The 25,706-nt window shown below is 28.9% G+C and overlaps 1 protein-coding gene across 1 annotated transcript in view; it reads left to right on the top strand.

Moving 5' to 3' along the window:
- Positions 1–292: 292 nt before the first annotated feature.
- Positions 293–25,706, top strand: part of LOC129959956 (leucine-rich repeat-containing protein 15-like) — a 51,535-nt gene continuing 26,121 nt past the window's right edge. The window contains exons 1-2 of the mRNA XM_056072880.1: positions 293–474; positions 12,957–13,047. Coding sequence (XP_055928855.1) covers positions 424–474; positions 12,957–13,047 — 142 coding nt within the window. The 5' untranslated portion in view covers positions 293–423. The remainder of the gene's footprint in view (positions 475–12,956; positions 13,048–25,706) is intronic.

Raw genomic sequence — 25,706 nt, 5'->3', positions numbered from 1 at the left:
TTTTTTTACTCGTTGCATATTGATAATTAAATGGTTCTCTTATCTCAAAAATTTATCTAAAACAGTCTCCTTAAACAAATCTTCGATATTTTTTAAAAAAATTCGATAATTTGTGTGATACTAAACAATCAAAAATTATTTCAATTTAAAAATATTCTTGTGATGTTAGAAATTATATCAGTTATTTATAAATTTAAATGAAATTCTTGCCTATTGTATAGTTATACTTATTATAAGTATTTATTCACATTTTTTTTGTAATGATCTGTAGAAATAAAGAGCTGGCTTATTATGGTAGAAAACATGTGAACAAGTGACAGTCCTTAAACCTCAGTGCTGCTGTTGAGTCTTCCCTCCTTCCAAGTGACTCAAAAGTGACGAGTCCCCATCGTCCAATAAACTCCGTTCCGAATACCTCTCTTTATGTTTATCCTGGGGCTATGTAATCCACTCTTAAGTAATAGAAGCGACAAGGTAACAATGCTCTTTTTTTAATATTATATATTTTTGAATATATTTTATGTTAATATTAGGATATTATTGTTGTCGTTATAAATGTACTTTTTGGAATAACAACGTGCATCGATTATATTAGAAAACCGTTAAAAAGAATTTTTGTATACTTTCGGGAACATTATAAAGGAAATCTTGTGATATTTTATCTATTGCTTGAAAGAATGAGTTTTAAATATATTTATTTGTTTTTTGAATACAGACAATTCACTGGCCTTCACAAATTTTTAACGGTGTTACACAACATGCCATCACACATTTAAAGACAGGGCGTTTTTTTTTCTTTGCTGTTTTTTCTTTGCTGTCATGTATTTCGCACCAAGATTATAATGGCGCCGGACATTTCATGAGTATCATGTGAACATGAGTTGATTTTATTGTGAAGAATTGTCTCCCAAACATTTGTTAATTAAACAAGAAACTTGTTTTAATTTTAAAATTTGGAACTAATGAAAAAAATTAAAATCAGCCTAAATGATTTATAGTGCTCCTAGATAATATAGGACTGCCTAGTTAATCTTTCATATTCTTTTTTTCTTTGTCTGCTGTTATTTTAAAATGGGACATTATTTATTCTTTGATAATTCGTGAATATTGATTTGCATGTTTGTAAAATTCACTTTTTACTTGAATTTACCTAATTTTATTTAAGTAATAAGCATGGAGTGCCTCAAATAAATTTCATGTTATTAGCTGTTTCTTTATAAATATTTTCAAATTCCATTTTTCTTTTTCATATCAAACTGATATGATTGTTCAGATTTTAATACAAAGAAAAAGAAACAGCGAGGTAATTTTAAATATTTTACATTTATTGAGGAAAGGTTTGCATAAGATTTATTTGCCAGTGACAATATACTATCACTTTATTTTAATTGTTTTATTATTGTAAACAAAGCATTTAACTCAATTGCATCTAATCTAGAGATAAGATCACTTAAAGAATTGCGTAATCGTCAGGGAAAAAATGTCTATTTGCCAGGAACTGTTCCTAAGAATAGAGTAAACAGTTAAACAAACTACAGTTAGATAAACAATTCCGACTCATTTTATTAGAAGAAACTGATTCCCAATTACCATAAAATGTTTCTTTTATTTTCAAACTATGACATGGAGCACCTGGTTTAAAGGGAAATGGTTAAATTAAGTATATGAATAATTTGTTCCTAGATATCGAGAAGGTTGTTCATTGCGTGGTAAGGAAAGAACTAAATGTAAGCAACAAAAATTCCATGAAAAATGATATTTGCTGGAAATTGCAAGGTTCGATGTAATACGTAGTTCTATGTTTCGAAGATAATAAAAATGATCTTGTGCAATTTTTACTTTTAAGTGTAGAATTTCGTTACACAGAATATCAATTAATTCTATTAAAAATTAAACTCTGTTAAAATTCATAAATTTTAATTGGGTTAGTATTATATTCATAGAATTGTTTAAGTAAGCGAAATGATTTCTTGTATATCTAACATCATAGAATAGTTCATAACATCATATTCATTCAAAGCGATATTTCTTTTTATATAAAACCTAAACCCACTCTTAATCAGAATATTTTTTTACATAATCTATCAAAAATGCATGCCCATCGAAGTAAGTAACTTAACAAATGTATAAAACAATTGGAATTGTCAGTTAATTGTAACAAAAGTGTCAATTTAACTCAAAATCCATGCTGAAATTCTTTCTGAAGGAAAGATGGTGAGTTTTCAGTAACATAGTTTTTGAACAACAGAACAACCAATCAAATTGCTTCTTTTAATAAAACTTATTTGCACTTTCGCATAGTATTTTTTAATACTTTTTGCAATATATCACAACAGGCATTTCTAATTCCTGAAAACTGAGAACTAAATTCATTACAAAAGATAAATGTGGCTTTTATTATAGCGGGGTTTCATTTTTGTGTGATAAGATATTCGCTTTTATAAATACTTAATACAGATCCTTCTTGTAGAATAAAATTATAATACAGGATGTTTAAATTAAAGCTTCTTTATTCAGAACCACAAAAAAAACATGAATTAAATGACAAGCCATTCAAACCATAAATTTAATTCAGATGTCGTTGTATGACAATTCTAATACAAAAGAGATGTATATTAATGATGCAATTGATGCGAAAGTGAATTTGATATTCTATTGGATATTTAATACACATATAAGTCCACAAATGTCAGTTTTTATTGATGCACGCTCACGTGAAAAATAAAGAAAGTTCTCAGATAAGAAACCATAATTTTTGTCAGATCTTTTAATTCCCCTTATTTCCTATGCATCCCTCTTTTCTGCTTCATTTTTCATGTTCTGCAATAGTCTGCGCGATTCGACTATTACAAATCACATCTTATGACAATTAAAAATTAAACTACAGCTCAATGTGAATATATACTTTATTTCTAACCCGTTATCCTTTATACGAAATAACTAGAAAAACAAGAGGAGCAATATAAATGTAAAACAAGTAATTGCCATTCAGCGAAAAAGGAACTCTAGATTAAACTGCAATTGCTGCAATTTAAATCCAACACAATTTAAGCGACTTTTGGCCATTTGACTCTTCGGTATTTCTTCTATTAATTTTTTAAAATTATTTTATCTGCTTCTTTTGCTATTTTTCTCATTTTCTGAAGTGGTTACCAGAGAAATTAGGCCTTCTTTTGACCATTGTTAGTTTTTTTTTTTTAATTTCTAGCGCACCGCGAACAGTTATACCACTCTCTATGTGAAATAGTTCGAAAATATCCAGCAATAAATTAAATAAAACACAAATATATGCTATTCAAAGAAACGTTTGAACTGCAGATTAGAAATAAATAGTTACAATGGAAATTCACGACAGCTTAAGCAACATTTGGCAATTTCGCTTAATAAAATTGACTCTCCAGTGTTTTTTTTGTCTCTTATCAACGACTTCCATCAAGTATTCCGTCTGAATATAAATATTTGAGTGCGGAGCCAGAAAGAAAATTAATTCCGAGATAATGCGTCGATTGGCGGCTTTCGTCACATTGTGAGGAGATACTAAAAAATGCACTAGCGATATTTCATTTGAGGCCCGCCTTCAACTGCAGCTAAGTCGGTCAGAAATATAATATTTTCATGCGAACTGAAATCTTGCGCCGGAGTAAGAAAATAACTTAACTAGCCCAGCTCTGTTGCATAATTGGGGAGTTGGGAGATTCTTTCGGCCGGGGTGACATGTAGCGACCAAACTTAGTTTCCGCCGTTGGAAGAGCGAGCTAATAATTATTTATGAGCTTGCTCTAAACGAGATTAAAACACAGAGCAAATTACTGTCACAGTCCCGCATCGAAAATTGGGTCCACACTTTGCCAGGCAAATTGCGCGCAGAGTCCCGACCAGCGAAGCGGAGGAAAGGAGCGAAACGAGTTACGATACCAAAAGTTATTATTTCTGGCCCCGGTCCCTTGTGCTTTTCCAAGTTGCCTGGGGGAATGGGCCTGCGAATTCGCCGGGACAACCCAATTATCCAAGTGTCAAGCAAAGAGGAGACCCCCCCACCCGCTCTGCATAAATACACTTCACGAAGACATCGTGAAAAGTGAGGAAAAGTTGGTCCCGAACGGAATTCGTAATTGTGCTGCCGAATAAAAGAGCCAAAATAAAAGCGACTGCTGTTTAGTAAGGTTAACCTTTATTTTTGCCTCCCTTTTTCTTGCCTTATCTCCTCTTTTTTCCCCCTTCATTTCATTTTATTTTTTTTCACTGCCTCCCAACCCTCCTGATCACCTCCACCGCCGGATTTGCTTTCTTCTTTGCCTCTTCCCACCCGCTAATGATAAAATTGGTCTTTTATTGACAGGTTGTTCTTTGGTCGGAGTTCTCCCCAAATAGTATTTATGGTCAAGCGTTTTTCTTCCAAATGGCTTTCCAGTGGTATCGATTATTTTATTGGAAGATGGGTGGGAACGAAGGCGGCAGGAGAGAATTTGCAAACCCATCTCTCCAAGGGTGAGATTTGAAGTGAGCGAACAAATAAAGCGAAGATGGTCGCATATTTTAAAGGCTTACGCATTGAATAATCGTGTTTGCTTATGCGGCGTCTTTATGCCATTCCGCTTCGCTCTTGTGTAGGAGGAACGGACCAATACAGATATGGATGTGTGTACACACTCATTTGAATATTCATTAACTGCCAGGATTATTGGAAAGCTGTCACTTCTGTTTAGCCTCGCAGCGGAGAAGAGAGATTTTTTCCGGCATTTTCAAACGATGCATTTTAGAGAGGTTTGATAGTACCTCAAATGAGTTACGCACACAACTGCTTCCCACAAACTCACGGAACTATGACTAACCCCTTTGAAATAATGCCTCGAGGAAAAATGGTAATGAACTGGAACACTACGCGACCAACAACAACAACAAAAAAAGCCAACTTTGAATTTCGCTGAATTATCAATAATTAATGAAGGTTTTAACTTTAAAATACGCATCGTATTAATATGACTTTCTTACGCCATGTAAAGATAGCGTTTTAGCATATTCTAAGAGGAATTTCGTGTACTGTTCTTGGAGGAACAATGCATGAGCAACGAGCTAAAGAGGCGCAAAAGTAGCATTTCAGAAGTTGATAAAATGTGTTATTTTGAACTTGAGAAGCGGGTGATTCGTCAATCTCGCAAACATTTAAGTATCGTTGTTTGTGGGTTGATTTGTATTACTTTTTGGAAAGAAATTTTTCTTAAAAACCAGTAATACATCGAAACCGGAAGAATGTCAATTCATGCATTTTAACTTTAAAGGATGGCTTATAGAATCTTTTCATTCACCAAATCATTCTTGCATTATGATTGAGAAGCGAATAAACTGTTTGCCGGATACGATGAAAATGCAAAAATAAATAAATAATTAAATAAAAAAATATTTTAATGATAATTTCGAACAATTACTCCCACAAAAATTACGATCATAATGCATTCATAAAAAGTTTTTCAAAATTAAGCTCTTGATGCTTCTGACAAATTTTTTGATAAATTAAAAGTCGGTTTTTGAGAAGCAAGGAATACCGCTTAAGAAATATGGAAATTTTCATATAATATGTTCAGATGAAATGAACTTAATATAAAATATTCCTATTGTAATGATATGAAATTTCATAATTGCCATTAAAATTGAACAAATTAAGATGTTACAATGATCATTAAATTCTTTTATGTATAGACATATCTCAAGATACACAGAATACAGCTTTAGAAATATTTTAGAAAGAAAAAATCCTGCAAGTTCATTCAGATGATAACTTAACCTAGTTTTTAAGGTTTCTCTTTCTTTGCTATTTCGAAATACATATCTTACCTTTTATTATAATTGGTCTATTTACGAAAAAACATGTCATTTATTTAATATATTAAAATAGCAGTTTGAGTTTTAATTCTTTAAACCTTACTAAATTAATAAAAATAAAATAAGCATTCTTATTTCATAAGCAATCGCAATTATTGATTGACAAAAAAATCCCCATTAATACTGAATCTGCGAATCAATATTACTGCTGAATTCCGGATAAATCTATACTCAAATGGCAAAAAGTGATAAATCACTTTTCCAATTTTTATTCATATTCACGAATCTTTTTGTTAATGTTAGAAATGACGAGATGTTATAAGCAACTTTGGTACCTTGCTATTTCAATAAAGAAAAGTAAGACAGTTTGCGCTACATCTTAAAATTGCTCTCAAACAAAATTTTGTCAGTAAATTTTTGTCAAGTGAAAGTGCCTTTTAACATATTACCATCAGAAAATAGAGCAATATTCACTACAAATTTCTCCCATTTTTTTTAACAAAACAGGTTTTTTTTTATATAAACGAGAAAAAAATTCAATAACTTTTCTTCAGGTTCACATTTTTCTTAACTGAAATTGTCAGCTATTTTAATATTTTGAGAAGGCAAAGACAATTTTATATCTTATTACTCTAAGCTTTCACACAATATGGAATTTTAATGACATTATTTGCATAAAAAGCGTCAAAATATTGTAACAGTACTCTTACAAAAACAATATATTGAATGTAAGATTTTATCATTGAAGAATTTGACAAAATTGGACATTTTTGCATTTAACATAATTTTTTCAGTCGCACTGCTTTATCTGCATTTTTCTTAGCATTCCTTATGAAAAGGTTGTTTGTAGCAGAGAAAGAATTAACAGAAGAGTTAAATGTTTTCAATTGTATTGGTTAGACATTTATTATGTTTTGTTTAATTTATGGCACAATTAGCTGATGAATTTAATTTGCGTACATTATGCAAATATTTATTGTTATTATTACTTAAAATTCTGTATATATGCAAATTTGGCGAATTCACATATATTCATTTCTTGGGTGCCTTATAATAGAGATTGCATCATTTTAAGATGAAGATATGATAATAAAAAACATTCATCTTCTTTATAAATAATGAAGAATCTTTATGATAATAAAGATTCTTCATCGATTCATCTTTAGTTTTAGTTAAATCCGGTAACTTATAACTTCATAGTGTTTATCTAATATATTGCAACAGATGTAATGATAGTGTACTGTGAAAGGTTTTCTCATTTATTTTGCAATGAATTAAATTACTAGCATCACCTAGTCTTTTTGCAATGCTCTACTCGAATAAAACTAATAAAATACTCCAATTAAAATTTTTAATCTAAATCTGATTATATAAATTTTAATCGGATCGAATTTCATTTAAATAGATTTAAAGATGAATGAGCGTAGGAGCATCGCACATAGATATTAGTGAGGTATTCAGCATTAATGATTTAAAAAAAGACAAAAACGAAGGGTATTCGCAATTATAGGGAAATCTTAATTCTTGAAAAGTTTTTCCTGTTTTTGCAATTCAGTGAAAGTTACAAATGTACAGTAAACACATTTCCTAGATAGGCGAGACAATTTTAACTGTATGAACCCAAAATTGTATGTTTTTGTATGTTTCAAGAGACGTTTAATCAATCTTTGAAAAACAGCATATGGAATGATAGAAACATAATAAAAAATTAATTTTAAGTTTCATGATTAATTAAAATTTACTTACAAGATTGATTTTTCTTACAACATGTTCAAAATGCAACATATGTTAAATTATTAAATAAAAAAAGGCAAAAATGTTAGAGATTTGAAGCGCAACGGAATTTAGAATTTACAGCAACAGTACTGCAATCAACTCGGAAAGCAAAATAATTCTTTAAAGACTATATTTCAGAATAAATACAAATGAAATTTGCCTATAAACTGAACTCGGAAGAAAAACATCAAGAGCGAGAATGCATTACAAAAAGATAAATAAATTTAATTAAAAAGTCAACAAGAAAAGCGATTTGAAAATATACGCTTAAAAACACTAGCTATGTTAAATTTAATTACCATTGTTTAGAAAATTAAAAAACGCATTTTTAATTAAGCAAAATAAGGACGAGTTTGGGTCTGTGAGAAAATTTTAGAAAAAACAAAACAATCAATGAATAATTGATTTAACGCTATATATATTTCAGCTTTTAAGCTACATCCTTTGCTCCATTGAAGCTATCATTTTTATTTCATTAATTCCGCCTAAAAAAGCTTTTAAAATTTTATTCAGTAACATTTCTCTTTTCCAGGCGGATTTAATTAACGTAGAATCCCTCCATATTTAGACTATTTGAAAAATATTTCCATAATTTTTTATCTTTATAATGTTTCAAATAAAAGCCTTTTATTTTGCGTTAGGGACGAGAAAAAAAATTAGATTGTACTTTAAAATTTTCGATCAAAAGTTTAAAATGAAAGGAATAAATTCAAATAAAATAAGTACATGCATATCGGCAGTTAAATAGTAGATTTCGTTCCATAATTAAAGGAAACAGATTATAAATTTTCTGAAAAAATACTAACATTTTTATTAAAATAAAATCATTAATCAAGGCAGCAGGTGGATTTTATTAGTAGCTTGTGAATTATTTTAATTATATTAATAAATGTGGACTAATTTTTGTTCCATGATCACAAATTCATAAATTTGAGTCTTGATTCCATCAAAAATTATTGCATAGACAAAATTGATGTACGTTTAACATTCAGATGAGAATACAAATTAGAATAGACTTTTTAAAATTAAAATCAGGTAAGCAAAAATTTGACGAATTACAATTAAACAATTCAATAAAAAAATTTACCTTTTTAATAAAGTTCGAAAAATAAGAACGATATCTTGTTTCTAACGCAATTACTGGATTCCAATAGTAGCTTTCTATCCTTAAAAATTTTACACCTCTGTAAATAACATTGAATTGGAAAATGATTAAGTTTTTCTGTTTTTAACAAAACTTATGTCAATACTCGAATTTGGGTATATTCAAATAAAAATGATAGACAAAACCTCTTTAATAGAATGGTTGCAAACTCGGAGTTGATGATAGGTCTGTTTTTGAAGATTTGATAAAAAGTTAAAAGTTTTTCTAAGTGATAAATATTTTATCTTTTTTATTATTTGAAATAATGCAATGAATTGCGAATCAAACTGAATGGTAATTTGACTAATAAATAATTAAAAATGGCAAGTAAGGCATCTTTCAATCTCCAAACATAACCACTGAAAAAACTTGTTGAAAGCATGACTTCTAATTTTTTCGTATTAGCATTTATGAAAGAAACATCAGCAATGTCAAAGTTCTATTAATTTTAATAAAAGAATAAAAAATTGATTTTTATTGATTTATATCAATAATTCTATTCAAATTAAACAAAATACACATTGAAACAGCATTTGTGAATGATGTAACGATGTGGGGGAAAATAACAGAAAGAGTAATAAGAGTAAACAATAAGAGTTAATATTTATAAAAACGAGGTCATTAATAAATATATAATGGAGGGTATAGATTTTTTAAAATTTGAAATGATAAATAAATGAAAATTACATGTAAGGCAAATTTTAGCATCTAAATGATGGCCTTCAATGAAGAGTTGCCATTTACACAATTGGATGTCTAATTTTTCGCGACGGTGCAGGTCATCAGTGTCATGAGAGACGATGAGAAAAATGGGTTATCAAGTAGCGAACCAATCCCTTTAACCACAGCTGTGCGCAAATGTCCAGAGCGCTTATTTTCAGCAGGTAACTTCTAAAGATTCCGAAACCTAAATGTGTTTCCGCCGTCGAGGAAAGTCCGGGAAAAGTTTAAATCCCTTTTCAACTGCGAGGACAAAATATTTCATATTCCTTTTCATATTACCATCTCGTTATTTTTAACAAAATTAGCGCATCTCGCCTAGTGTCTGATCTTCTCTTGCTGCAGGAAAAGTTGTACAGAACTTCCTTTTGAATCCTTCTTTAATTACACGCGTTTGAACGTGACATGCAACCGACTGATTTCAAACATGGAAGTCTTCCTCTAATTCATTTTTGAGAAATCTAAGAATTCTTTTCCTTCGGAATGAATCCCCGCATTGTGATTTTGCATTCTCATTCAACCCCCAAATAGAAACTTTTAATTACTTTACGCTTCAAGTAACGAACGCTCCGTGAAGTGCATCTTTAAGTATCTAGACCCCTTTATCTTTGCACTTCAATGAAAGAAAAGGAGTTCAGGAACCACTAAGGTGAAACACTTTGGAATGCGGCTTTCACTCCAGATTAATTTAAGGGGGAATCTTCGCTCGCTTTCAAATTAAAATATTTTTTCTCACCCCATTTATAAGATTCGATTATTTATTTTCTTTGTACTCGAAACGTTTAAGAGGGAAAAGAAAGATGCTTTATAAAATAAATTCTTTCCCGTGTACTTATTTAAGAAATAACTTAGTCACTATTTAGAAATGATATCTTAGGCTTAAATTTACCCCCATATTCTACTCACGTCTCTTTTCAAAAAATTAGAAATCTTTAAAACTGTGCAATTCTGAAAAGGATTATAGAAACCTTTTATTTTAATAATATATTAACCAATTCTGAAGGTTAACAATGCAGCTTGGAAGACAGCTGTAGGATCTCTGAAAGCAAATTCAATGTGGTTTATTCCAAGAGTTATATAATTTACTGAAGTTACAAAGAAAATCTTTTGTAAATTAACTTCAAATTATTTAATTATCTTTCTGAATGAGAACTGGAAATAATTTTGTTGATACTACAAATTATAGCATACAGCATGTTTGATGCAAAACATGCAACTCAGAAACATTGCAATTTGTATAAAGCAAAACTTCACAATAATGCTCAAAAACATAAAAATTTGTGAACAAAGTTTTCAGATTTTATAGCTTTTATATGTACCGATATTTTATTTTTCCTTTTACAAAGAAAACCTTGTCTATCGTAAATGATATCTAGATATAAAATATTTTTAATTGGAAGCATTTTATAGAATCACAGAGACAATTTTGAGAAACTTTTGCATAAAATTTGTTTTAGCAACATTTTTTATAAATTTATTAACCCAATTTTTCAAAAATGCCATTTTATAGCATTAACCCTAAAATGACAGTTTTATTAGGCCTCAAATTTTTATCATTGAAAAGGCAAAGAAACCTGTTTTGTTGTTAAGAGGTAAGAGCAATAGACTTTATAAAAGTTTAAATAATGATGATATAAGCATTTTCAATTAAGATAGACACATTTTAATAAATATAGATTCATCACAAAGTAATAACTGTTATTAAATTTCTGGCTAATAAATTTAGATGCTTATTTCAAAGATTATTTCTTAATTTCTTCTAAAAGTAAAGCTCTTTCCCTTTCCTGCGCTTTTAAGAGTAAGTGGAAGAGAGAAACAAAGTATCTATTGGTTATTTCAATATTTTTCATTTTTTTCGCGCTTTAGTTCAACTTGTTTCCTGGATTTAAACAGGGAATTTTGTAACCTGGTTTTAATTCATTTCTTAATGTGCGAGAATTTCGAAATTTTATACATTCCTGTTCTCTCTATAGATTAAATATTAGTTAATCGATTAATTTAACTACTTTTTGTTTCTAAATCAATGGCGTCAACTACAATTTGAGAAAAATTATGGTTTCAAGATTCCATAGTATATATATTAATCAATTGTAAATCAATGACCAAACGAATAAATAATAATAAAAATTAAAAGAATCTTCATTTTTTTAGCTAATGAAAGTATATTTTGAAATTTATTTTTATACCATTTTATTGTCTTATAGTTAGAAATATCCTTAATGGGATAAACACTCTCATATTCCGCATTGTTATTTTATTTTATTATAAAATATATTCTTAAAATTAAATTTTGTTTCTTAAAATATATAAGGATAAGTTCTAAAATTTTGAAATAAATATTAATATGCTAACGACAAAAGGGATAGCTAAATATGGTATTGAAATGTAATTCCTACTGATTTCATTTTAAGGTTTTGCTGAAGCAAAAAGAATACTAAGCACATTAAATAGGAAAGCAATATATTTTTCCAAATCATTGTTTAATTTCTTCCTATTTTTATCAATTGCAGCTCGCTCATCTTGACATAATTTACTATTAGAGATTTTGAAGTTTATATCTTCCATAAACAGTAGCAATCCAAAATCAATTAAGTAATAAAATGAACTCATCTCTCTCCTGAGTTATTGTGGAGTCTCTGTTTACTTTTACCCATCAGCTTCTGTTTAAGTTTGATGTTATTTATTATAAGCTCAGTTTAAAGTTCAGTCAAGCTTTTGCGCAAGCAAGATGGATTAAGCATACCAAACTACTATCGGAAATAGATTTCGAGAATCCCACTTAGAAATATGCAATTAATCTCGATTTTGTATCTTTTTCTCGAACCACCGAAATCAGCCTGTACCATGGGGACAACGAACTTCCCGGTCAAAGCAAATTAAAGTCATTCAAATTGTAGAATTCAGGTTCACTCAAAGTTGATATTGATAATGCCTCGAATTCTGTAGAGATTTGATTTGTTTTTTCAACTCAAGAGACCTCATTCTCAGCGAGTTCCGAATGAATTCAGATTAATAATGCACGTGTCACAGATCAACTTTTGTGTTTAAAGAAACAGATTAAGAAGCGAATTTCTCTTAATATTAAATGATTTCTCTTGGCAATTTCCAAATCTACAATACAGTCATTGGCGTGCTACCATCACTCAGGTAAATTCGATACAGAAGGAAAGATGATAAAGCTGGGACGAAGGTTTTATTATGAGGGGCTAATACCGTAGGGATGGATTCGGAAGTTATCAAAAATGTTTTTCGCTTGTGATTAAATACGGGAAATCAGTCTATTTACAAAGCTTGATTTGTTCCGCTGCAGATTTTCGAATTGAAATCTCGAGAGTTTATATTTAAAAATTGGGTTTTCTTCCACTTAAAGACGAGATTGCCGTATATGTAATCTATTTTTATTTGTTTCAATTCTGGCATTTGCTTCATTTTCAAAAGTAAGTTGGGCTCGTTATTTGGAATTCGAAATTTATTTTTCTTTTTTCTCAATTTTTAGGCTATCGAATTTCAAATAAATCCCCAAAGCACTGGAAACGCTTCTCCGCCAATCAAAGACAGCGGTTTAAGGGAAAGAATGTCACAAACACGTAAGTATTAAACAAAAGTAAGCGAGTCTTTTGTCATCGAATTTCTTAGCATTTATTTCTTTGGCGAAGATTAAGCAGTAAAAGAAATTCTTCTACTTTTTCTCAATCAAGTTATTTTGAAGTTGCTAAAGTAGTTACGAAGTGTTCTGCATTTTCCATTCAATTTCACTTATCTTATTTAGTTGCAAATATTGGGCTATCTTATTTAGGTACAGATATTGGATTTTCATTTTTTTCCCATTAAAGATAACTGAAAGCTCAGCAATGCAGATGCTTGGGTTTTTTTTATGGAAATTTGTGCTATTTTGTTTGTACATCAGAAAAAAGTATTGCAAAATTAATTCAGATAAAAATCGATTTTTATTATTATTTTTTTTTTAAATCACAAAGCGTACTTAATTAGAACAATGAATAAATAAAATGAAATAAAAATACTAAAGTGCTAAAGAAAACTAAGTAAACAAACTTAAAAATAAGGTGCATGTTATACTCTAAAAGGTGCTTTGGGAAATATTTCTATTCATAATAAGACACACAGATCTGTTCGTTATTTTTCAAATTCAATATTGTTCTGCATTGCTTTTTGAAACAGCATTTAGAAAAAAATTCTTATCATTTCGTAGCGTTTATGTTTATAATTATAATTAACTTCCTAATTATAATAACTTTTTTATCTTTTTTGCCACTGCTTTCATATAATGAGAGATATTATGAATGCAAGATTTCCTATAATGAGAGATATTATGAACGCAAGATATCCTATAATGAAAGATATTATGAACGCAGGATTTCATATAATGAGAGATATTATGAACGCAAGGCTTTCACACTGATAGTTTGATAGCTGAAAATCAAATGTTTCTGTAATTTATATGAAACCTAATCAAATGATGTCTGTTTAAAATCTGTCAATGAATACTAATCTTTTCCTCAAAATTGAAAATTTTCTGACAATCAAAAGATACTATTTTCTGGAGACAGATAGTTACAGGCAAAAAATGAGTATCAAATTATTTTATATAATTACAATGTGTTAACAATCAGTTAGTTTTTTAGGACATCGATTAAAATTTTTGAAATTTATAAGAGGATTTTTTTTCCAAAAGAAAAAATAAATTTTGCTTTTTGAAGGACACATATGCAGTAAGTTTTGAAAATATTACATAAATTCGCTAAATTTTTTAAATTTTGTTTACTAAATTTAATTTATTTTAGCTACTGTTTTATTTTTATTAAACTTTCTTCTGTAAAGATTTTTTCCTCAATTCCACATGTAAATCATTATTCATCATTTTTTTCTGTACAAACTAGCTAACTATTTGCTAAGCAAGGGAGTAATACCAAATTTTCGCCACCAAAATATTTTCTAATATACAACGATACAGAAGTAATTTTACTAAAAATGTAATTGATTTTTTTTCTGGTTTTCTTATTTAACTCGTTGGGATGACTTGTAATTAATTTTTTTAGTCTTAAAGTAGAAAATAGCATAAAAAAACATGTTATCAGTCAGTTTAGGACACTGGTTTCCAAAATTGGTCACCAATTACTTCAAGCACAATTATAGTGAGATTATTTTTCGATTTTAAGATTAACATTAGCACATAATGTATGAGTCCAAGTATGACATGTATTATTTCTTATTCCTCTGTTTTCTCACATACAATAAAGTCCAGTTAGCCTGCGTTTTCGTTCATTTTAAGCCAACATCTGATGTCTTTAATGATCTTTTATTGCTTTTTACTGCCTCGTATTCAAAGTATACAAAGAGAAAGGATTGTAGAAAATTGTAAAAAATTGTACTCGAGATTATAACGAATCTCCACGTTTGAGACCGTTCTCAGTCCTAATTATATATTTTGGAATTACGTCTGCCTGTAAACTTGATAATTCAAAATCACTTTGATCTAGACGGATGAAATTTGGTATTTGTATTTTACACAAAATTTATAGATTTCCATCAAATTTTGAAGCAATAACTTAAATAAAAATATTTTATGTGATCCTGTGACTACAGTAGTAGCTCTATGCCAAATTTTGATTTTGATCTGTCGGAAGAAAGACAGCCAAAATACATATTCATTTTTCTGATACTTGTGTATTAACCGCATATCAGCGATGAAGGAAGATACACCTTTATTAGAGAGTATAAGAGCAAGTTTTTGGAAACTACTCCTATTGGTCTTTCTTTCACTTGTTCCCTTTTCAGTTTATGATAAATATTAGTGATTATAAATATTACTCTTATGTTTCAAAAAATAGTCTCACTGAGTTTAACTGTCCAATTATGGCAATTATTTTGAGCAACATTTGAATAAAAACAACAGCAAAAATGCCTATTATCTTTTATCTTAACTATTAAATTATCTTTTAACTGTTTTAATAAAGTTATCATAATAAATCATAGTCAAACAAGTTTCCTTTGAAACTAATTACTGCCATTTTTTAAAAAGAGCTTGAATAACCAAATTCGTTAATTAAATAGCCAAATTCGTTCAAAATCTTCTGTACTCCTCTGATGGTTTTTTTTTTTATCTTTGCATCGTTATCGGAATTAAATCATTCCGTTTCAACATACTCTTTTAAAAAATACAAAATGTTTGTTATATTACGACATTTTTGAGCGTATGACCAAATCCTTTTCATTCAATAATTTCTACGTAGTCCTTCATTCTGTCATATTCCCTAGTAACCACGTTTCGTGCTGGTAGGGTCTCGGCTAAAGGAAAAAAGATTTTTAAGTTCGAAACCTGACTCCACCGAAGAACTGTCATGTTAGCGTGCCTAGTTCACACTAGACCCATCAGGACCAAATGTCCTCCCGCTGGTGTGGTGAGGAAATTTAAAGAGAAGGCACAAGTTCAGGTGTCGTCATCGTCATTTGGCTGCGGTTCGTAATTACGAGGTCCATCACAAAATATCCCTAGTGTTGCTTTAAATCAGAACGATGATATAATTAAACTTTACTTAATTCTGTTAACCATAAGTTAACTACCGTGGTCATGCCGAAGCGCGCAGAGGGAAATGAATGATTGAATCGATACTTCGCTCAGGCACCTAAATGGACGAATGATGGCCCCCATTACAATACAGTTAATGCATCCACCTCTTTCTTCCACGCACATTTAAAGTTACCAACCGTCATCATAGGGCCACACTGTTATTATGCCCACTAATTAAGCGATATTCTGCTTATTTATACTGAAACTTCTCATTTCATATCTGATATGCTCCTTTAGTAAGAGCTAACGGACTGTGCATCCAGTATAGGTATTTATTAATGATTTTATTTATAGTTAATATCGATGAGTTCAAAAAATTTTGCAACATTTTTTTTTTAGTCCTATAAACTAAACATTTTAAAGTGTCAGAAATATTTACCTTTATTTTTTCCTCCCATCAGTATATACGATTGATGTTGTTTACTTTTCAATTTCTAATGTTTTGGAGCCTAAAAGACTGTGCGTTGAAAAGATTTATTTAGAGTTATTTGTTTCTCGACTAAAATTAGTAGTATATTTTGTTGGAAATTCTCCCAAAGCTTTTTTTCCTATAAGCAAAAGGGATTTTTCAAGTCGAAATTGTTCGCAGAATGTGTAAATACACTCTACAGTTTTACATAAGCGGATTGCATTTTTTTTTCACTTTGATAAACATTGCACTGTTGATTCATATAAGGTGAATTCGACCGTCAAATAAATGAGGACGTTCGGACATGGATTCTTATTAACGTATTATTCGTATGCTATTACAATTTATCGAAATCGAAGGCAAAATTTTCAAACGAATATGTGGTAGTCCAGATTGACCTTTTTTGGCCACTCAATAAAGCAAAAAGGTGAAGCTATATTTTAAGCACTTAACTATAAGCATACTTTATTCATACAACTGAAGTATCTTTTTATTTAAGAGCTATATATGCACGACTCTCATTCTGCATCCAAAAGGTCAACCAATCAAAAACTGTTATCACGTTTACTTTCTTAAATGATTTACAAATTTTCTACCTTCAATCTTTCGTCAAATTTTATTTTCTATCAAAACACAGCCCTATACACTTTTAATGAAAAATAGTGTATATCTGAGTATTTTGAATGTGCTCACATCACCCCATTTATTCATGTAAAAGTATCGCAATAAGAAATTAAAAGAGCAATAGATGGCGCCACTACAGTATAAATGATTGGGCATTTTTTAATCATGTGACGTGCAAATTGATATAAATTGCTGTTATTAAAGTATACTAAAAATATTTACTATGATGTGCGAAAATGAAATAAAAATAACTGTTCAATATTTTCGAGTATTCGAGTTCAATATATTTAATATCGGTACAAGTGAATAATTAAACTGTCAAAACTCTTAAAGAGAAAAATTTGGGCAAATAAAAAGGCTTGTAAATCTTCTCAGCGATTTAAAACTTGGAAAGTAAGACATGAAAAGTAAATTTAAAAACATGAAAAATGAAACAGCAGATATAAAATTTTTAAGGTAAAAATTTGTATTAGGAAAAGGAGGAATATCTGATTAAGTAAAAATGAGAACTAGTACCTTTTTCCTTAAATAAATGTGTAAATGAAGGAAAAACTAATGATCAAATAAACAACTGGGAATCAATAAGTTAATTAAACCATCAAAAGAAATAAAAAAAGCTTGGTTGACCCGCAGTCTGTTTATTATTAACTGTATCAAAAAAATAGTTAATTAAACCAAACATTGTTTTACTGATCAATCAAAAACAATTTGTGTAAGTATTCTGCTAATGGAGCTCATTATTTTCATTTTACATCATTTGAACATGGGAGAATAACAATGTATCTAAATTATCTTTCTGTCAATTATTTTTCGTTCTCAAATTAAATGTGTTGGTTATTTATTTTTTGTTGTTATTTTGTTGTATATATTGAAAAGAGAAAGAAAAGAAAAAGACTTATATCTATCATAAAACAACATTGTGAAATTAGAAATTTGTTTTATTTTCTTTTTAAAGCCTAACAATTTTAATCGAATTTGAAATACATTTTTTAGTACCTTTTTATTTGAGTTTTACTCAATGAGGAAATACTTACCATGCGTCAAGTATTTCTTCATTTATCATTAAATGTTCTATTAAAAATTTGTTTAACTATGATCTCGATCCCTGAAAGGAAACAGGTATTTGAGTTTTAAGTGTTATGTTCTCTATTCTGATTACGTCTTTCAATATTCTAAAAGAAAAATGAACACCAGAAATCATCTTTATTCTAAAGATTTCATTAAAAATTGCTGCATAGATATTTTTAACCTAATCACTCTTAATCATAATTATTATCATTAACTAATTACGTTGTTTCTTATTAGTTATTTCTTTGAATATTTTTTTCCTACTTTTAGGTATAATTTGGGTCTTTAACCCTTATGTTCACTTTGTATAGTATACCATGCATACAACTTTATAAAAATATACTACCACTATAAAATAAAAATATATATAAAATATAAAAATATAATATATAAAATAAGCTACCTACATACATTTTTTTCCCTTCAAAAAAGCAAACTTGCCACGATAAGGGTTAAATAATAATTTTTCCATAGACTGAATCGTATTTCTTTCTTCCTTTTTTTTTTTTTTCTAAAGAAAAAGGAAACTGACGAATATCAATAAGATGGATCATGAAAAGTTTAACAACTTAAGTTTCTACTTGGATTCTTCTGTAGCGATTGTTTCACTAAAATATTGAACTGAAACGAAATACACAAAGGATACTACAGTATGAAATTTTTAAAGCTCTAATAAAAGAAATTCTTTTAAGAGGAGTCAACCAGAAAAATTTATCTAATAAATATTTATGACTTAGCATGTACATAATATCGCTTCTTAAGACTTGTAATTTATTGAGATAATGAGAAATAGAACTAAAAATTTCGTTAACAATTTCTAAATATATCTTTCTAACCTAATCTCTTTTTGTTTATCATCAGTTAATGCTTTGTTCGATACTTTATTTTACTGATATTAAATGGTGTTTCAGTCTTGAAGCAGTTTTTTTTTCCACATACAGGGTCGCAATTTTTTCAAGGTTAAAAGAGTTCAAAAAGATGCACGGTGAAGAGTTGAGTCTGTAAAGATTAGTTCACTGCAAGCGTTCACTTTTTGCTGAATAAACTGATTCTAATGGAATGAATAGAACAGCGTTCATATTTATAATGCAAATTCAATAGACGAAATTAACCTTGAAATAAATTTATTTAAAAATATTTCGTAGCGATATTTATATATTCATCAGAATTTTGCGGTTTTTAATTTCGCATTGTAAGATAATAATTATTATTCTTAAAAGAATTGGAAAAATTTGTAACTTAAAAAAAATCAATTTCTCAATTTTAATCTCAAAAAATAGGAGGAATTCCGCAGATAACAAAAACGTATAATATGTATAAGTTTGAAAAAACTAATAAACTAACTTAAAAATATAGTTGATAAAAATACTTATAATAGATATTTTTTGCCTTTTTCTTCAAGTTTCAATAAGATTAATTACAATTCGCTTCCTTGTTATCCAATGAAATCTTATACCACAATATTTACAAATAATATGCATATGTTATAAATATTTTTATTTATTTTTGCGCTGGTGTATATTTTTAATGAATTTTTTTATAATGAAAGAAAGCATTTATTTTTTACTCTTTCAAATGGCATGATGTTCATTGTTTTTTTAACATTAAGTTTTTATTTCAAGTACATTAAAATGAAAATAAATTCATTATAATTCTTGAACCAACACACATGTATTATATTAAATTTCGAAGAATTTCATTCATAACTCTTTTTTCGGAACATATTGAATTGTGATTATGAATTTGAAACTCATAGTGTTGCATCAAATATTCAATTTGCGTTCAGAAAAAAAAATCTTTCAAAAGCAGTTATTTTTATGTTGTTTTATAATGAAAACAGCTCTTCCTTTCTATATATATTAAATATTATATCGGATATAATATTTGCATACAAAAAAATTAGTTGCATTTAGATATCAAATTTCTATGAGTTACCTTGTCGTGAAAGTTGCAATTCTCTTTACACCTTGACTGTCGTGGAGATCCCTAGTGACCGGCACACCCATATAAAATTACATTGTAAGAAATTCAGTCTAGAAGTCAACACGTTAGGTATTGTTTCTCACCCTGTGAAACAAAACAAAATTGAATATAAGAGTGGATAAAGAGGAAAGAAAATAATTAAAATAAAGTAAATAGAAAAGCTAATTGTTGAAACCAAAGTAAGACAAGTGTGAATCTTTTGAGCGAAAAATAAAAAGTTACTCTACAAATGGCCAATTATATAAAAGTAATGCAGAACATAATTTCATAAAAAAATATTTAAAACTCAGGAGTTCATACGGTGATGGAAGGATTCAACAAATAATGTAATGGATGCATAATTGAAACTAGCATAGACAGTTAGATATCAAGTGTAAAAATAAAGAGAACCTCCCACTTAAAGAACTGAAAAACAGTTTCACTTTTATAGTACTAACTATGAATGAAGACGATGTTATCCAATATTTTTTAACTTCCCGTAATAATGAAACATGCAATGAATTTAAGAAAATGATATCTAAGAAATTTCTGTGGTTTTTATTTAAACATATTGCCTTTTAGAAGAAACAATACAATATTTTTCAATTAATGAGTCTAAAATACACATCAGTGAATTAATGTATAGTGATACCAAAAATATCATTCTGCTTTTGTAAGACTTTTCAGCAATTTTAGGTAGTTAATACATCTTCTGGATATCTTGTATTTCACAAAACGTAGCATACTTTCCCTAGTTCTTAAAGGAAATAAATTTTAATAAAAGAAATAGAAACAAGACAATAAATATGAAAAGAGAAAGGAACGGGAAAGAACCTAATTTCATAGCTGCAACTGTGTACTAAATATTTCCAAATATCACCCTTTAAAATTTTGAGCTTGAATCAATTTTTGTATGAAAGCATTAACACACTTTCCAAGAAGCGACGCTCGATTGATTTAATTTGGAGCATGCGAAAGAAGACTGAATGTAAGAAAATCTTGCCTATAGAATTCGTCATTTTTAAAAATCTATTCGACCAAAAAATTTTTCTTACAAAATGTCTTTCAATTTCAAGCTCTTTGTATTTTTTCCTAGAACCTTGCACAGAGAAAAAAAGAATTTCAAAGAAGAATTTGCCAATGTAAAAGACATGTTGAAATGAAAAGAAGCATGAAACGAATACTTTTCTATTAACTTTTTAAAGATTTAATTGGACTTATTGATGCGATTTGCAGAATGATTTGAAAGAACGAATCTCTGTTCAGTTGACTATGAAGAAAAAATAACAGCTGTTAAATCTCGAAAGGTAGCATTTCATCACGTGAGGGGAAAAATGGAGTGAAAAAAGAAGTTAAGAAAAGAAACATCTAATCCAATTACCTTTTTTAACTTAGAATTCTTAATGATGCTTCATATTTAATACACTAATTAAATTTTCTTTTTAAGCATCTATGATTATTGTTAATATTCATTGTACTTCTATACCCCCTGAAATTTACATGCGTAATGCCTATGACTAATACTCTATGCAAAGACGAATGTATTAATCTTACACTAAAGCTTATCGCCCTCTATCATTCATTTTTGGTGCTTCATATTTAATACATTAATTAAATTTTCTTCTTAAGCATCTATGATTATTGTTAATATTCATTGTACTTCTATACCCCCTGAAATTTACATGCGTAATGCCTATGACTGATACTCTATGCAACGACGAATGTATTAATCTTACATTAAAGCTTATCGCTCTCTATCATTCATTTTTGGATTTTTAATATATTTGTCATATTTTCGTGTTCTAAAATACATCGGATGGAATTTTTTAATCCCTATGACAAGTTTTTTTCCTACAGAGGTCTGTATAGAAACACTTTAATTTGCCCCCCCCCCAAACCAATCCAAATGCGAAATAATTTTGTTTCTGCAATATCATTGACATAACATTCTCTCCCAAGAATATCACATTTCCGAAAGGTTAGTCTCCAAGTCGAAGAAGTAGCGAAAGGAAAATAAATGACGGTTTGTTGGCAAGGGCAAGCTGGTTTCTAAGCTTGATTAGCGGGGATCCAACTCACCGTACCGTCGGCAATCCCCTCTAATCCCGGTTCTGGAAGCATCAGGAATGAAACACTTGCTCGTTTCATCCAACCGGGAAGGAAAAGAAGGCGATGTCATTCGGCGACTATTTACGGCATTAAAGGGACCTCCTCATCCATTATCAATGGCTGTCATCAAACAGGGAGGGAGTAAAAGGGTTGAATTACGAAGGCTATTGTGTTAAGGAGCTCTGTTTGCCTATAGGGAGAAAGAAGTCGGTTTGGAAATGGAGAAGAGGATCAATGAAGACCTCTAAGATTTTCTCTTCAAATAAGAATGTTCAGCCTTTAGAAGGATACCGGTTCTATTCGGAAGTAGAATGAATTCCAATAAATATGAGGAATTATTGTATTAAATGCCAGTCTTCCCCCAAAGTGGAACTTATTGTGTCGATTTCAATTGTACTCCGCTACACTTTAAATGAATTTATAAATTTTAAATAATTCCTATTAAATTATAATTCGCGTTATTTCTTTGAATATAAAAATAAATAGTCCTTTCTCAAATTCAATATTTAAAAAACTTTATTTAAATTTAACTTCATTGGAAATGAATCGCAGAGAAACTTAGAAACCCAATTCTCTGCACATACACTTTTTCAAAAAATTTCATATCTAAGTTCAAAATGCTGTAATCATAAAAAATATCTGAGACAGCAAAATTTTGTTACCTGAGTTTTAAATACGATATTCATACCGAATCCATTGTCTGGAATACGATTTCAAAATCAAGCAATTGCTTTAAGTAATCATATATTTATACTCACATATTGTTAAGGATGGTGCATACTTCCTGTGTAAACTGAAGGTAATTTTTTAAAGTTTGTTTTCTGAATTTGTTTTCTTTTAAATTTTTTATCTTTCCACTGTCTCGCATACGAAATATGTTGATAGAAAGCATTTTCATTGTAAAGAAATTTGATTTTGAAAATTTCAACAAATATCCACGTTTCAAATATCGTCGAGTTAAAAAAAAATGGAATTTTACCTATCGTCCTTTAATCATGATTACTCAAAAGCGGAAGCTATAAGATTTGTTATGTGATCTTTACAAATTTCTCTCAAAGACTGAATAATATTTTTCCGTGTGAACACTGTAACTTAAAAATATAAATAGCTAGATAGATCAAATTAAGCATGTAGATTTATCTATAGATTTTGAGATTTGAATTAAATATATGAATCTAATACCATACGTGGGTTAACCCTATGTCGATCTGCATATTCTTGAATATGTAAACGCGATACTCAAAAACACAATGAATTAGATAAATAAAATTTGGTACGTGGTCTTATCATTAATATTGTATAGATGTATTAAATTCTGGATATATACGTTAGTAAAGGAAACCAAAATCCATAATCATCTTTCTTTATTAAAATTAAAAACAATATATATCACATTTAGTTAACGTATAAAACAGTGTTAGGAAGAACACATGCTGGTTTTGTATATACTTTTTCTTCTGAAGAATCGAGATTGAGAGATCACTGACAAACAGAAATTTAAAGAAATCCGAGAATTGAGGTATCTCCGTAGATAGTCACTGCATTAAAGAATAATTCTGTTATAATAACTGATCATTTAAATCTATCAGATACTATTGTAAAGCAGTACAGAACAACTTTGATTAAATTTATTTACAATAGATATCTTTTGTATACTTCAGCGCTATATTGAAGGTATTCCGTAAGTTTGAGGGAATTGGGACCGAACGATTTAAAAGTATACTTTTCTAGTAATTTAACCCTTATGTTCATTTTGTATAGTATACCATACATACAACTTTATAAAAATATACTACCACTATAAAATAATTTTTAACTTAGTTTTATTAAACAATTTTTATTACACGATTTTCTTTTATTATTTTTTTATGTTTTTTATAGCGTAGAGAAGCTACCTATATACATTTTTTTTTTTTTTTTTTTTTTGCTTTTCTTCAAAAAAGCAATCTTGCCACGATAAGGGTTAAACATCTCAATATCATAATAAAGCATTTTTGTGGGGTAAAATATTTATACCTTTTACTGAATTGTACCATTATTAACTTGAATGGAGTATTTTGGAAAACGATTAATTTGCGTTTAACGTTCATTCATTAAACGATGCTCAAATGAACCGAAAAGTGGAAAAAATATTTTAAAAAAGTAATCTGAAATGAACATGTGGAGAAAACACGAGTTTATCAGTTTTAAAAGTGTATGAAAAAGATTTCAAACATATATCAGAAATAAATGAAGTGGAAAAGTGATATGAAATCAAAATAACCATTGATGTTATTTCAATGGAACTCCTTTAATTAATGCATATAAACCTCCTGCTTTCATAACGAATCTAAACAAGATCAGTAAAAAGAAAAAAAATCAGTTGAATTCTTTTTGATTCGTTTTAAAAGTCTGCGGAGATGTAAATAGAATATTTGAAAATGATTTCGCTTATTTATTCAGTTCTGATACCAGATTTAAGTGAAGCATATTCTTTTTAAACCGTAAATAAATCATCAGTATTTTTTCCACATTTAGTTTTATGCATAAAATGGATTCGTAATTAAACATTGCAATGGATGCCGAACAATTCAGGAATATATACCATGCATGAGTTAACACGTTTACGGAGAATATTAGTTCTAAATTGCAATCTCCCTCAATTCTGATCAATTCTTTAAATAAAGTGCTTATTTCAATTAAAAACAAAAGCGAATGTGTGCATGCCTGTTAGTGCAGAAGGAACATTTGATCTAGAGTAAATATATTTGATACAAATAAACTTTAGAGTGTGAAAAAAAAACACTTCAGGGCGATTTTTTTTTTTTTTGAATTTTGATTAATTAATTAAAATTAAACAAAATTTTAGCGTTTTTTAACAAAATCTTTTGAATATATTTTCGAATCTAATAGTCATTTTTATATCACCTTAAAATGTAAGAGATCATCGTTTCAATAACCCCAATTAAGTTGCCTATTTTTATCTAATTTTAATAAATTTTTAAAATTATTTATACATAAATTTAGCAATACTTTTCATTGTTGAAAAGAAGTTCAAATCGCTTAATTGTTTCATGAAAAGTGGTGGCTTGTAAAAGACTAAAAACTACAATATAAAACTAAATATAACTACTATATAATAAAACTACAATATATATAATTCAAACTTTAAAAACTTGCGTACTAGAAATAATTACCGTGTGTTTGCTGGATGCAATATTAAATCAATATAAATTTATGAATATCTGAAAAGGATATAAAATATACATTCTTCGAATCTACCCGCTTAACATATCCAAGATAAACTTTATTTTACATAGGAATGCAAGCGTAGAAAATAACGTGTTTCTCCGTAATTATCGTTTAGAAACACAAGATTCTTTCTTGAAAAGATGATCCAATTTTACTTTTTAATAATCTTTTAATTTATCGAATTAAAGATTATTCAAGATTTTACTTTCTTGAAAAATTCATTCTTTTTTTATATATAAAAAGATATCTTTAAT

The sequence above is a fragment of the Argiope bruennichi genome, chromosome X2 (genome assembly GCF_947563725.1).
Source record: "Argiope bruennichi chromosome X2, qqArgBrue1.1, whole genome shotgun sequence".
In the NCBI taxonomy this organism is placed as follows: domain Eukaryota; kingdom Metazoa; phylum Arthropoda; class Arachnida; order Araneae; family Araneidae; genus Argiope; species Argiope bruennichi.
This window is presented reverse-complemented; position numbering and strand designations above follow the sequence as displayed.